General features: G+C 32.2%; 1 protein-coding gene across 1 annotated transcript in view; it reads right to left on the minus strand.

Moving 5' to 3' along the window:
- The window catches only part of LOC139512844 (inter-alpha-trypsin inhibitor heavy chain H3-like), a 36,188-nt gene that overhangs the window by 14,784 nt on the left and 5,312 nt on the right, over positions 1-16,092 (minus strand). The window contains exons 4-7 of the mRNA XM_071300775.1: positions 4,426-4,667; positions 3,399-3,565; positions 2,629-2,914; positions 497-1,191 (exon numbers count right to left, since the gene is read on the minus strand). Of these exons, the coding sequence (XP_071156876.1) occupies positions 497-1,191; positions 2,629-2,914; positions 3,399-3,565; positions 4,426-4,667 (1,390 nt within the window). The remainder of the gene's footprint in view (positions 1-496; positions 1,192-2,628; positions 2,915-3,398; positions 3,566-4,425; positions 4,668-16,092) is intronic.

Below are 16,092 nucleotides of genomic sequence, written 5' to 3' on the forward strand. Positions count from 1 at the left end.
TCGGTCATGTTGACTCATTCGTAGATTTTGTTATTTGAATTGTCAATCTAGTATAACAATTATATGAAAAAAACACTACCAGATGAATAAAAATCGTCATTCAAGAGCAATATCGAATAACGATATATGTTATAAGCCTTGTTTGTAGATGTTGTCTTGTTTGTAATTTGTGCTACTAGTATTTAAGTTTCTGTCTATGTATTATAGTTTTCAAGATAATAGACAAACATGAACAAAATAGATAAATCTCGTCATGTAAGGGAAATAACTCTTTCAGTAGTCATCTGACAGTTTTTGATGTAAAAAGACACTAGGTGGATATCAACATTTTGAACATTTCTGTTATTCCATATTTTCCTTATTTATATCGGTTTCAAAGATAATAGCATAACGTGTATTTTACATTTTATATGTTTTTGGCATTTATTTAGCACTTATCTTCATTTTATTTCCCATGTTTTAGAGTCATTTAATAGACCAACTATTTACCAGTTACCTTCAAAGACATTGCCAGAGCCCTGTCATTTAAATTCTTCTTTTCTAATTCATTAGTTTCACCGATGGCTTCTTCTAGAAGTTGTTTGATTGTCAAATATGCCCATATTCTTTCCGTGATTTTCTCAAAGTCACCAGCTTTTGTCAATTCTGGATCACGACTCTGAATATCCGACTTAAGCTCCAGTTCCACATTTCCATTCACCCCATTACCAGTAACCAATAGATTCAGCACTTGTATGTTGTCGTCGGATAGTTTGCCAGCAATAACTAATTCTTTTCCGTTAAAAAACGAGTCAAAGTTCCTTTTTGTTGCATTTTCAGTAACATCTGTGTTTTCGTCAAGATATTTAAAAGACACATTTTGTAATGCTGACGATGAAATTTCATCGTAGAAGCCCTTTATCTGTAGCGATGCATCAGAATCTTCAAATATCTTCCTAGCAACGCCTTTATTTTTTACTGCAACTTTTTTTACAAATTCATAATCTGCATTGCTTCCAAAGGCAAGACTATAAATAGGCAACCCTTTGATATTTGTCCTGTCAATGTTATTAAGAACCACATCAACGCCGATTCTGCCTAGCCCATCAGTAAGAAATACCACAATTTTCTTTCGATTTCCCGTAGTTCCTTTACTTGGGATAGAATTCAAAAACTTTATTCCTGACAAAATAGCATGGTTGATATTCGTCCCTTCAAAAAAAAGGAAAAGAAAAACATCAAGTACAGTGTACAAATATATCTATCATAATGACTCACGATTAAGCTACGGAAAACAATTTACTTTTCTTGTTCTATATGCATTACCTTTAAAGCAATCAAAACATATAGTCTAGAAAGGAAAACACATTATCAATCCGAATATATATATAAAAAATGTAAGCAAAATTATTTTATAGTTTGAGTACCTTGGTTCACCCCGGTTGTGGACTGTTGTTGGCCTTTTCGCCGTTTTACTTTTTGTATTGCCTGATTGATTGGACGTTTTGTATCTTCTCCGTATTGATTGGTTAATAATTTCATTATATGTATGTTTTACGAGCATCCGTTAGTTTGATTGGCTAAAAACCAATCGCGCGTCATTAAAAAATTAACCTTAATATCAAAATGGAATGATACATTCGTAAACACACGTGCTTCCACAAAGAGTGCACATGTAAATAAAAGAAAACAACTGGATAGAAACTTTTTTTTCGTGGTCATAAAAAATGTGATAATAAGAAATATATTTTTAAATATTTCTTATACTAATATGATAGGTTTGTAAAAGTGTTGATCGTGCACATTTTTTTAGAATAACTCAAGCGCTTCATACAAAATATGCTTCTGTCAACTATTTAACACCTCAATAAGATTGAAAAAAAAGCATTTGTTTCTTAAAACAAAAAAAGTAAAATAACATCCACCATATCCTCATTCTTTTATATCCAGATTTTCTTTATATTTGCACTACTTTGTGTATATCATGTTTTGATTCGCCTTTTTTTTTATTTGTTTACCTACATATTTTTATTTACCGTTTGTTTTTATTGAAGTAAAATAATTGTCTTTTGGTATCCTTTTTTCAAAATAAGATAATCACAGAATATTGTCGAGAACACAGAATTTCAGTTTTTACAAATGCTCGGTCTTTAAATATTTTCTGATTGATTGATTGTGTCGACAATATTTGACATTTATTAATATTAAAGAAGGAGAAACTACTACGCCTTTGATTATCCCACTATTTTCTTTCAATATGCCGTAAGGGTTATTCCCATATTAAATTTGTTGTACTTTATAATGACATTTTCATATATAGTAAGGGGCCTCGGTGCCAGATAAGTCAGCTGAGTAGTCGAATAGCCTTCAACACTGATATTGTGAGTTTGAATCCCGAACGTGGTTGGTGCATTCGACTCCAATCTTAATTGACTAGGATTGTCAGTTTTCCTACCTGAGGTCGATTACTTTCTCCAGGCATTGCGACTTTTGCCACGACTTAAAACTTACCGTTACGATATAACACTATAATGCTAAAAATCGCGTTTAATAAAATCTAATAACCAATAATATATAAAATCTATAAAAAAAATGGAGAAATATGTTTTTTAAACTTTGTTTGGCATTAATTCTTTACAATATACTTACCTCCGCCTGTTCTCATATTTTCAACATATTGAAGTGCATTCTGTTTATTTTTGTTGTTAGCAGACATCAATATTTGCTGCCACAAATCAATGTCATCGTCGAAAAGCATTATGTTGAAACGATCACCTTCGAAAAGATCTTTCAAAATGCTATTCATTGCACTCTTTTGTTGTGCTACTTTAGTGCCGAACATAGATCCACTAACATCTAAGATGAATAAGACGTCTTTTGGTAAAGGATCCAAACCTTCTGGTGCAAAGAAGTGTACAAAGTATCCGTCAACAACCTGTTAAAAACGATTACATGACGCGCTTATTGTGATGCATGTACGATGTGTTTTTAAAAACTCATTTATCTAAAATATATGAAAATAGTTTTGCAGATTTAGAAAGAAAACAAACACATAAGCAAAATCATTAAGTAAAATCAAAAGATGACACTTTACAAAACTTCCTTAAAAATTATTTACCTAAATGGTTCAACAGTTTGTTTGGCAAGTCAATGGGTTGTTTATCAATAATTATTATACATTATGGTAGTCATTTATAACCTTTAATCTTCATTTTCTTCAAATATTGACAAAAAAAAATGATACAAAGCGGTGGGTGCGGTTAGGTTTTTTCAAAATAGCTTCTTTGGATTTGATGACTAGATAGTTGAAATGTTTTAAAAATATGAATATGTTAAAAACACATTGAAAGCTGATACGGTCACACTATTTCATGTTTTGCTGAAAGCAACCGAGAACAAATTAGATTTATCTTATTTACCATGACTTCACCAGCGTCAAATTTTCTCTGGACATCATACTGAACAACAAATAACCCCGATATTCCCTGGTCAGACATCTGTTTCTGGTCATCGGTGGTCGGAGCATAATGAATGGTGGCTGACTTTAATGTTGGTCGGTCAATAACAGCGAAAGCGTTTTTCTCTTCTGTTAGAAATAAAACAAAACAATATTATAATTTGAATTTGATTTATTGTCAGGGATTGACTATGAGGGAGACAAAGTGCGACCAGAAACATTTTAAATCAATTCATGATAGGTTTTTCAATGTTTGCGATAACGCTGCACGAACTTTTGTTTCCCTTTCATGTTAATTTTTTCAAACATTTGAAGCAACCATTAAAAAGACATACTGAGAAAACATAATTAACTGCTTATAATACTATGATGTCATTTGCTATTTCTAACATAATTATGTACATAATATTCTTATAAACCATTTATCTAAAAAACACCATTATCTTGAGGGAACGGGATATCTTGTTGTTGTGGGAACGACATATATCTTGAGGGACTACACAGTATGTTAAGGGAACAAAATATTGTTTTTTTTTTCTTCCATGGCCGCATTCTGCTATCCTATTAAGGTGTAATTAATAGATATAGCACTTATACTTTATAGCACACAAATACCGTCATTAATTTTCGATTTTTGTGTTTTTGTGTCTGAATAATCATGCACATCATGTAAAAACTAAGGAGCCCTCAGGTATCTGTTGATGCATTCGCGACAAGCTAGATGAGAGGTTGTACTGTGTGAACGTTTGCCCATCAAAGGGGGCCGTATTCTTAATTCTGTAAACACTTAAAAATCGTTTATAATACCGTGCAATCGTCAACATGGGATCAGTATCAAAAACATAAAGACTCCAACTAACTCTAGTACACTTATCTTTAAATTGTCTTTTTTAATGTGTCAATTATAACCTTGTAATTCCTTTCTACACTTACTACTGACGTAAATTGTAATGTTGCTAACCATTTTTTTCTATCAATGAAATAGTTACCTATAGTCCCCGAAATAATATCATTTCGCAACGGTGGCACTGAGACTTTAGTAATGTCTCTTGACTCCTGAAGATACACCTCAATTTGGAAATCCTCCACAATCTGGCCTGGATCTACATATATTATATGCTCATATTGTTCATATACTCGCTCTAATAATTCTTGGTAAGTAAGGTTAAAGGTCACTATACTCTCAGCTGCTACGTTTACATCAACACTAAAACGATTGGTATGTCTAGGTCTGCAATGGAATGAAATGTTATTTGTAATATATGGCTTGCGCAATATGTTATTTACAGGAATTGTCTCCGAATATTACATAAATATCTATCGTGAAGGTTCATAAATTGCAGCTATTTTTGCAGGTTTTGTTTACCTACATTTATTTAAGTTCAAGACAAAAGTTTCCATTAAATAAATTAAATAAAAATAACCTGCTCTAAATTTCTTCTGTTTTATTCATAAACTAGCTTTATTAGTATTTTCGCTTTAAAGAAAATCTAACCGACGGAGAGTTGTCTCATTGGCAATCATACCACATCTTCCTTTTATATATATAATAATTATTAACTGTTTAAAGTTTAAAAATCAGGATAAAATTCTTTAAATAGAATTGGTTTCTTTTATTAAACAGGTCGGGACCACTACCTTATATGGAAATGCATGAATTATCATACTTATGTCCTAGCACATGTAATTGTTTGTTTACGTGTGACGCAATTTATTTTTACCTGGGTTTTTGACCAATCCACTAAATGAGTAACAATGCATGATGGACTACTATGTGTTTACTATCAACAAAACACGCGTGTTATTTACTGAAGTACAACACATTTTTTCGTGCAATGCGGGATTCACAATTTCGCCATGGCCAACTATTCTCCTCAGTAGAGGAAAGTACGAGTTATCTCGCATTATTTTAATTATCTGCCATGTATTGTTCTGATAACATTAGATAGTACACTTCGCACTTGGATTGTGTGATACAAGTACATGTATGTATACATAAAGACGCCCCGCTGCGGCGTGCGATAAATTTCTCTGTGGGAATATTTGTATCAATATCTATGTCAGCATGTGTCCAACTATACTTGTTAATAATTTTAACAACCATGTAAAACATTGAGTGGGGTATATATTTGTCAATGGATTTTTTCAATGAACACAGAGTTGAAATATCTTTTTAATTCAAAATACTTTATAAATCCTAATAAAATATCATCGATCTTAAAACGTATACGTGTATAAGTCAGAACCTGATGTTCAGTAGTTGTCGTTTGTTGATGTGGTTCATAAGTGTTTCTCATTTTTTATATAGACCTTTGCATGGTTTTCCCGTTTGAATGGTTTTACACTAGTCATTTTTGGTGCCCTTTATAACTTGCTGTTCGGTGTGAGCCAAAGCTCCGTGTTGAAGACCGTTCTTTGACCTATAACGGTTTTTCTTTTACAAATTGTGACTTTGATGGAGAGTTGTCTCATTGGCACTCATACCACAGTTCTTATATCTACTGGTATACACAATTAAAGAAATTATCGAGTGGTGAAAGCTTGAGTCGGAAACCTCACCTAAACCTTAAAAAAAACACCAAAAAAAAACACAATACAATTATATTATGAATTGATTTTAATTTTCAAATCTTCAATCCATTCAGGTACAAAAATAAATATTACATTATGTATACACCACAATTTGTTATAAAACATACAATTCATTTTTACACTACATGCGGATAGATAGCACACTAGAAAGTAATCAAATAAAAATTAAGGCATCACAATGAGACGGATTTCGTTAACAAACAATGGTTAAGGACCCACAATAAACAGAATCAAAATTCAAGATCCCGTCAAGGAAGTGAAAAAAATAAACTGTCTCTAAAAATGTTGAACCCGTAATCACCCCTCCTAAAAAAAATCAAATACTTGTTCATTTAAGGGTTACCACTCAGTAGACATATATACATTAAGACCATCAGCACCGGAATCTAGAAAATCATTATACAGTGACTTCGTGCTACTTTTGACTACCGACTGTGAATCGGCTCCTGACACGAGGAAGCAGAAAGTAGCAACGAAGAAACCGTCTATCTCATACTCTTTAAGAGGACTAACAATTTATCCCTGTTTCTCAACCTGGTTTTCGACCCTAATTTTTTTTAGCTCTTCTCTTATCTCGTCTAGAGACAGATTGTCTACGTCAGAAACTGAGACGGTATTAGATTCCACATATTTGTTTGCCACAATTGCCATTTCTTCGACTATTTTTTTCTTTTTGGCGGATCTCTGCTGAAAAATTTCGTCATTCCAATATGTATCTGATGTTTTTTTGTAATCTCTTTTCAAATGTGTTGACGTCTTTTCTATTATATTTATGTGTTATGGTAAAGAAAATTAATCACCGCCTTCATTTATCAGATTTGATTTCGTTCAAAGTAATCAGTACGATATTTTACGTTTGAAGTTAGATTCATAACAAACCTGACATAGTTTTATAATATAGTTAATTGCTACCTCAGTTTTATATTAATAAGAATTAAAATGTGCTTTGTTATTAAATGCAATATCAGTATTTAGTTCAAATATATAATCTTAAATTAATCCTAATTCTAATGACGTCATTTTTTCGTCATTTTTCATTTTTTGATGCTCTGTTTTACTAATTCTAATGACGTCATTTTTTCGTCATTTTTCAGTTTCAAATAGGACGTCACTTGGCGTAGAGGTTTAAACGTATTCGGATGTGTCTACTTTTGTGTTTCAAATGTCTGGTTATGTAAATGTATTTCAGTTGTTTCCTGTAATTAGTTAATACTTCAGCTTTATCATGTACATCTTTTGAATATTCATTTTATTAAATTTACTGTTTGCAAAAGTATAAATTACTCTAAATTATAGGGATTTTCTGGTAACTTAACGGAAAACCCTTGCCGTTTTTGGCACAACCTTTTTGATCTTTTGGTCCTCGATGCTGTTCAACTTTGTACTCGTTTCGGCTTTCAAACTTTTGTATCTGTGCGTCACACATAGGTCTTGTGTGGACAAAATACACTTCTGGCGTATTAAAATTTTGAACTTGTTGCCTTTTGTTGGCTGTTGTTCGTGTGATTCTTTGTCAATTGTGTTCTCCAATTTATTTATATTGTAGTCCTGTGTTGTCATTTTGATGTTATATTTCACATGGCCATAAAAGTGCGAGGTTTGGCATGCCACAAAACCAGGTTCAACCCACCATTTTTTCCTTTAAAAATGCCCTGTACCAAGTCAGGAATATGGTCATTGTTATATTATAGTTCGTTTCTGTGTGTATTACATTATTACGTTGTGTCGTTTGTTTTCTCTTATTTTTGAGTGTAAATTCACATTGCGATAAGACGTGTCACGGTACTTGTCTATCCCAAATTCATGTATTTGGTTTTGATGTTATATATATATGTTATATTTGTTATTCTCGTGTGATTTTGTCTATATGTGTTACATTTTAGTGTTATGTCGTTGTTCTCCTCTTATATTTAATGCGTTTCCCTCGGTTTTAGTTTGTTATCCCGATTTTGTTTTTTGTCCATTGATTTATGAGTTTTGAACAGCGGTATACTACTGTTGCCTTTATTATTTCTCGCGTTCGCAATTCTCTGATGTCAAATGTTCTATGCGTTTGCGAACTTGAAGGGCGTCAAGGGTTGCATCCCATTTGTTCGTCTTGGAGTGATGGATCTTTTTAATATCATCGTTGATTTTTTCAACTCCTTGACCGCTGAATTTCACCAGTCTTCCGTATTTCTGTGTAAGGAATGGAACATGGTATACAAGACAATGCATATAAGGGGTAACGCTGTCGAAACCCCTCCTTTCAAGTGTACCTAAATTCAAATAAGATCTGACCCACTCCTGACATTTTTCAAAGACATCCCCAATGTGGGAAAACTGGTGAACTTCTACAGTTAAAAAACGGTAAAGTTTCAGAAAAGAATTCCAAAGTTCAACTGTAAGATCATGTGTATCGTGGTGGATCAAAAAACACAATTTTGAGGGAAGATTTTCCAATAGTCTCTTATAGTCTGAACCCGTCAATGAAGACCACTCCACTTCACATTGAGTTCCCTTTTTAGTCCATACCGAGAAAGAAACACCGCACTCTCTTATCTTGACAACAAGCTGATGTAGAAAATATGTCTTCTCCCCATGAATGACATGTTTGTCATCAAGCGTTTTCGTATCTTTTATCAAGTTAGACAACAGTTTGTCGCAAATTCGGAGAAGAAGATGAAGCTCATCAATTATAATATGCTCAGGCTCAATCATGATCAAAGGTTGAGCACGAACACCGTAATGATTACATACAACATCTTCTTCCAGGTTCTGTGCTGTTCTATTCATGTTATTGCCATGATAAAAGTCCCAAGGCTTTGTCATGTCCTCTCTCTCACCTTTATGGATTCTACACCAAGGACAGGAGTAATTGCAAAGTGAACCCCTAGGCCAAGCAAAATTTGTAAAAATGTCATGTCGCCACCCAACAAAATTTCCAAATTAATTTTTCTCCCGTCAACTTCTATGGTTCCCCTCTTGTACAGAGAATTAATTTCCTCAAATATGGGCTTACATGACTTTTTCAAACTATCATAATCTTCTTTGCAATTAACAATGCAAAAAACATTTTGATCTTTTGAAGAGAGAGTTAAACCATCTGTAATAACAGAAAAAGAGAACACGACAAAGTTGGAAATCCTGCTAACTCTTGACACATCCCCCGAAATTTTAATTTGTAGCTTATCAGTTTCCTCTGTATCCTGATATTTTACATATTTAATGATTTCGTTTTCTAAGCTTAAGCTAATATATGCACCAGGGATATTGCCAGGAGTTCTCTCATAATGATATAAATGGTTAATATCATCTCGACACTGGGAAATCAAATATTTTCGTGGTAACCCATCACAATATAAAGTAAGTTCTCTATAAGCGCTTTCGCTTACATTGAATTTTTCTAAAATAAACAACAAATCCTTAATTTTTTGTTTTTCTTCATCTGGTAAATCTTGAAATGAAGACTTATTGTAATCAGTAGGTTGAAAATCAACTTTAAAAGCCTCCCCAATGGAGCTCTGTAACTTAATATATTGTGGGACAAGGCCATAAGATTCTGCAAACCAAAGTGCAGTTTCTGCCTTTGATTTAAACTCACGAATTTTTCTAGATTTGTTGTTATCACTGATTTCAGTAAACTCTTTACCAGAATTTGGGGTAGCAACCCTTTTATGAAGGATTTTTACATAATTAAGGAGGTTTTCATTTTCATATGTGACGATGCCAAGTTGTTTTATTAAACACTGTTTTTTCTCAACTAAAATGTTCTTTTCTACAATTTCTGACCATAACTTTTCATGTAAATCGAAACATCTTTGATCAAAATCTAAATTTTCAATTTGAAATTTTTGTAATGTATAATTCAATTTCTTAACATTTTCAAGTTCATCTGAAAATATTGCTAATTTATGAACAGTACTGTCAAATGCTTTTCTTTTTCGGCTTCCTGTAATTTTTCTGTACAACCATAACACATGAATTGTTTTGCTTTCCAGTCTGCGTTCAAGTCTTTCCGTATATTTCAATTGGAATGCTTCCAGCTGCGAATTTAGAATATCTATGTATCTAAAATCTTGGTAGCAATCTTTTGCTTTCGAAAGCTCCTTGAAAAACGAACTAGTAACTGCAACTGTGACACTTAAATTTGGATTTTGAGCTAAATGTTTATTAAGCTTAGGAGAATGTTCTTGGTCTACCGACAGTTTGGACTGAAATTTCAAATGTTCAAGTTCAGACAAATTTGTAGACATTATGAATGTGTCAGTCAGAAATGTACTTTAACATTTGGCAGGAATATATATATTACAAAGAGTGACTCAAAAGGACATAAATAGTCTAAGGATTCGTCCAGGTATTCATTGGAATAATTAAACACATAACGCATCTACTGCAGATATCATTATTAGTCTTTCAATTGGTGTACAGTACTCTTTAATCTTTCCATTTTCATTTCTGTAAGATTTCCTCATGTGCACATGGGAGCGTATCCTAACTGGGAAAGACAGTTTACTGCCCCTTCCGTTTTTCTTTAGTTTGTAATACCATGCAGTCGACATAGGAAGCTTTGAAGTCTGCTTTATAAAGAATCTGGGTTGACTCGACACCGAAGCAAAATCTGTAGACGTCAGTATCAAAATCTAAAACAATCCTGTTCCCAGTAGAATAAAGTCGCTGTTGAACGGCTTTTTCCAAATTGAATGATGCATACTGGAGCCGATCACTGCTGATGTTCGGACACTCAAATGTCTGCAGTATTGTATCTGGTAAATGTATTGCTGGTTCCCACGTCGACTCCGAAATGTGATAACCATCCCATTTCACCAAATAACTGTGTCCCTGTAAAAAGAGGAAATCTTAATAAATGTGTACTTTAAATTAATCGTTTATATAAGAAGTCAAAATGTTTAAATAAACCTGACACATGTGACAATACCTATCATTCGATATTTTTCGCTATTTTTTGACAAAGTCTGATTCATGTATATTCGATCGTTTTTTAATAATAAGGTATAGGTCAGTTTGCATAAACATGACAGAAGCGGATTAAGGGGGAGGCTGCCTGGTCCCCCTTATGTATAGATACATATATGGTAAATGCATAGCCTATATTATTATACCAGTCAACAAAAGTAACAGTATAAACGTTTGAACTCCCAATTTATCATAAAATATTATTAAAAAGAAAAATAATAAATTAGCCAACGAAAGACATTCTTTTGCAAAGCAAATGCATATGATTAAAAGAATCTGACCAAATTTGAAAGTGAGTGGAAATACCGTGTTATTGAACACACGGGTCAGATCTATTTTGCGGGAAATGACGACAATTAAAAGTCGGCACTAAATTTCGAAGATGAGTATAAGTATTGAAATATCTGCAAATTCATTCAAAATTTTAAGCAGACCATGTTCAAGTTTAAAGTTTTAAATAATTCCGCTTTTTTTTTAATTATTGGGTGAAATGAAGGCAGTTTTCATATTCAGATGTGTGTGAAATATTTGCCATTGGACGTTACCGATTTCTGATGAACTGTCCATGATACGATGTTTGTAAAAAACGATTATTCCGATAATTATCTCTAATAGTCAACCCGATTGTAAAGTAATTAATTGTATGTCAATGTTGTAACTTTCGTTTATATGTTACTGTTTGTTCAAAGTAATAAAGAATTGATATGTAGTTCGTATATTACCTGAGCTTGGGTCATATACGTATAACAGTATAAATATATTTTATGGTTTCAATTAAAAGTAGTTGTTATTAAATACAAAAGACGGGAAATAAATAAAAACTGTTAAATAAACATAATTAAGATTTGAGTAAACTATGAACTGTAAAAGTTCGTGTTTATTGTAGACAGCTAAATAATCGGATAGATATTTTTAGGTAAAGAGATAGGTTCCTTCCATCTCACATTTATAAGTTCGAGTTTGAATTGCGTGCACAAACAAGTTAAGCATTTAAACATGGTTAAGTATGCTATATTTGGGAGCAGTTTTGTAAATAGACTTTCTTCCTTCTGTTCCGGAAATATGAGAGTCCCAGGCGAGTGCAGATTTTTCGGTCAAGGTGGAATGACAGCGGAACACGTGTCAAAACAATTATTACAAGATTTAAAATCGTATGGACCCAATGTGGTTTTTGTCAACATAGGTGCAAATGATATTCGGTCGGACAGTTCTTGTAGGACAATATGTCAGAATATTCATAATGTCGTTTTAGAAATATACAAAGCTGGTATTCGTGGCAGAAATAAGTGAAAGGGGATGTTTCGTGAAATCTCACGGTCTAACGAACAATATATATATGAAACAAAAGAACTCAATCAATAGAAATTTGAAAAAAATGTTTGGTGCAAAGTTGGTGAAATTCCCAGAAATACGCTTTCCAGAGGACTACGGAGACGATTTAGTTCACTTTTCGAACTCTGGAAATAACAAGTACTTCTATCGTATTCGAAGAATATTTCTCAGCTTTAAGTGTAATATTTAAAGAGGTAAATTCGCCATCGTGTCACATAAGAAGTCAAGCAGCTAACAGGAAAATATTTCTTTAATTAGTGAACAAACTACTTCTAGATAAGGTGTGAAATGATATTCTTTGGTCATATCACAGCAAGAACTATTCAGTTACTGATATGATATGGAAAATTTTACTTTTAAAACAACTTTAAAATATATCACTTTTAAAATATCCTAATCATGTATATATGTGATCTGTCTGTACGTTTATACAAGCATATATTCAATAATAAAAATACTTTTCGAATTGCTTGCCGACTTATTAATTCATTTCTATATATTATTGGTATTTTATAATTTTAATCATTTATTTCCAGCCATTTTATTTTACACTTGCACAATTAAATATAAAGATATACAGTAATGTGTCATGCGATTAATTTCGACCGTATTTCCAATCATTATGCTACTAGGCACGATAAAACAGTTACTGTTCCTTTTGCCACGGGAAGAAGTCATAAAAAGTAATTTTCTTATTTATTTTAGATAACTATATTTTGTCTCGAAATTTAAATCATAAATGTAATGAATGTGTCACGTATATTGTGAGAAATAATATGATTCATTTCAAAATTATTGCTATACTCAGCTGTATATTGTAGGAATATTATCGAAAAAAATATCCAATTTGCCCCGATATATAAATATATATAACAAAAAAGGCCTTTTTTACTGCAAGATTGAAAAATAATTGATCACTCAAAGATAACAATTAAGTTATAATAATTATAAAAAAAACGTACATTCAATTATAATATGAAAGAAAGAAATTACCTCATTCTTGGATATCTTCCTTGAAATAAGCCTTTCTACTTCAAATGTCTCCGCAAAAGTTGCTCTTTTAATTTGAGCTTTCTCTATTGGCAAAGCTTCACCAAAATGTAGTTTTTTCCAGTCTATATCTCTCTTTGGTCGTAACGAGCGTTCTGATGCCATCATAAGTTAAAAATTAGTTGATACAGGTATCATGCAGGTAGTCTCGAAAAACATCGTAAAACAGTAGTGAATATGGAAGTTTATTGCCAAGACTGGACATGTAAATTGTCAAAAGTAAAAAAAAAACAGCTGGATACAGGAACTTGTCGCAATCTCGGTCATATAAATCTTTCATAATTCCATTTAACAACAACCCTTATAATTTATAAAGTTATTTCGGTTGTTTCCATATGATTTATTAGTGAACATGTTTAACTGTTTAAGTATCAAAATTGTTTAATAACGGCCGGCCGCCTTATTATTTTAAAACACTTTTTCAAAGATATAGAAATTTAGATGGGATTTCAAATTTTTTACATATCCTTCACGAAAAACATCCAAAAGTCTCAGTTAATGTAAAGGTGAAAGATTTTGTATTATCAAAAATGAAGAAAACTGACAGTTGGACAAAAACATTATTTTAAATTAAAAGTTTCACTTCTTTTACTTATTATAACTGAATTTTTGAATTAATGATGTAAATTTTTTTATAAATGTATAAATATTTTATGTACAAATAGGTTTAACTTTGTTTTGTGACCTGTGAGCGATTTACTTGGTAGGACCATGGATGTATTATATCAATATAATAACTCCATGATTGGACTTAGAACTTTTCTCGCAATCTTCAAACAATGACCACAACTCCAGTTTTTGGATAAAAAAGGCCCCGATTCATAATTTTTTTTAAAATACCAAATTTATACCATTGGAAAGATAATAAAGCAGAGAATATATATTTATGCCAATGAATTTATTTCTAAAAATATTGAAATATGTATTCATATATGAAAACTCCTTTGACCACGTTTTTGGTTTTGAGTTGTATGAAGTAATAGGGAATGAACCACTTTTTTAAAAATGAAAAAGGCCGTAACTTCTGCAAACCCGATTCAATTATAAAATATGTCATTAGAAAGCTAAGAAAATGTATTTTCTAATGTGATGCCAATGAAAAATATATTTATTTTTGTTTACTGTCAGCTAACCAAAATTCAATATTTCCTTTAATAATCTATAGTAAATTTATCGATATCGATTGCTATCAAATTTAGCGCATGCGCACTGCGGGTGCTGATAATAGTTGCGTATGTTAGTTTTTCATTTTTTGTATCCACATTTATAGTTCGTAATATAAAGTATTCGTTCCATGCTTAGATTAACGAAGAAATGTTTCTATACGAAGAAATAAGTGTTTGAATTACCCGATATACAGCCATTAATATGTTTGATGATGACTCGGAGATTTCAGGTATTCGTCCACCAGACAGTAGCGAAACAACAGTGAAAAACACAATTACCCATCAAACAAATAGTTTAGAGTTAGTCGTCGATAATAGCCGGTGCTAATATTCATGAGAGCATCAACTTTTGCATACTGGTAGATAGCTAAAGAAAAACATATGATCCTTGAATTTTGTGTTCGTAAAAAGCCGAAGACTTAGAGTTAGTCAAATATCTGATGAGATCTCTAAACTTTCTAAAAAATTGACTGAAAACAACACATTTAGTAACTTCTTGCGTCCGAAGCGCTTTTCTGGATTTACCTTCATCTATGTTTTCACAAAATTCATTTTATGATAGTGTACCTTCTTTTATGATTAAAAAGTAATTTAAATCAAGGAAAAGAATGTGTTTATTCCCTTGTCTTTAAGAAACGAATGTTCATCAATCGGGGCCAAATATAACCGATTATACGGGATGTTTCTCTTCGTTGAAGGCATTACAGATGCCTATCACTAATTACATCCAATTCATTTGAGCTTAAATGGATAGTTGTCCCATTGGCAATCATACCACATCTCCTTATTTTTGTATACAAACATCTTTCAGAAAGTTCGGTTTTTCAGTATAAAATATTTACTGACGTCTGTAGAACACTAAGTTATATTTTCATATTGAGTATTTGAAAGGTACAGAACATGGACAAAACCTATATCATCCATCATATTTCAACAAAACTGAACAAGACCTTTTTAGATTCTTATCTGACAATGTAAACAAAATAGGTATAATTGATTTTAGACATATTTCAGTATTTGGGACTTTCAAACTGTTCCTTTTGTTTTGCAGGCATTTTTGGTCTCTTCAAGTGTTTTTTTTAATAAATAAGGCCGTTAGTTTTCTAGTTTGAATTGTTTTCCATTGTCATTTCGGGGCTTTTTATAGCTGACTATGCGGAATGGGAATGGGATATGCTCATTGTTGAAGACAGTACGCTGACCTAAAGTTGTTAATGTCTGTGTCAGGCATTTTGGTTTCTTTTGGAGAGTTTCTCTTTGGCAATCAAACCACATCTTCTTTTTTTATAAGCTATTTACCGTCCCCGTTTTAAAAACACTGATTTTTAGCATACTGAATATTATGATGCTCTTACTTTTAGTTCAGGTCCTGATAAAAAATAGTTTACACATCCAGTATAGATAGATAGGTTTTAATAAGTGCCAGTTTTCATGTTTTTCGAGGCAGAAATGTTGTTTTAAAAGAGCTCAAAAATTGTTCATACTAGACAGTGGTCAATTTATCTAAAATTTCACTGTTTCACGCCGTGAAATTATTGCACAAGTACAATGCATAACAAT

The sequence above is a fragment of the Mytilus edulis genome, chromosome 1 (assembly GCF_963676685.1).
Source record: "Mytilus edulis chromosome 1, xbMytEdul2.2, whole genome shotgun sequence".
In the NCBI taxonomy this organism is placed as follows: Eukaryota; Metazoa; Mollusca; class Bivalvia; order Mytilida; family Mytilidae; genus Mytilus; species Mytilus edulis.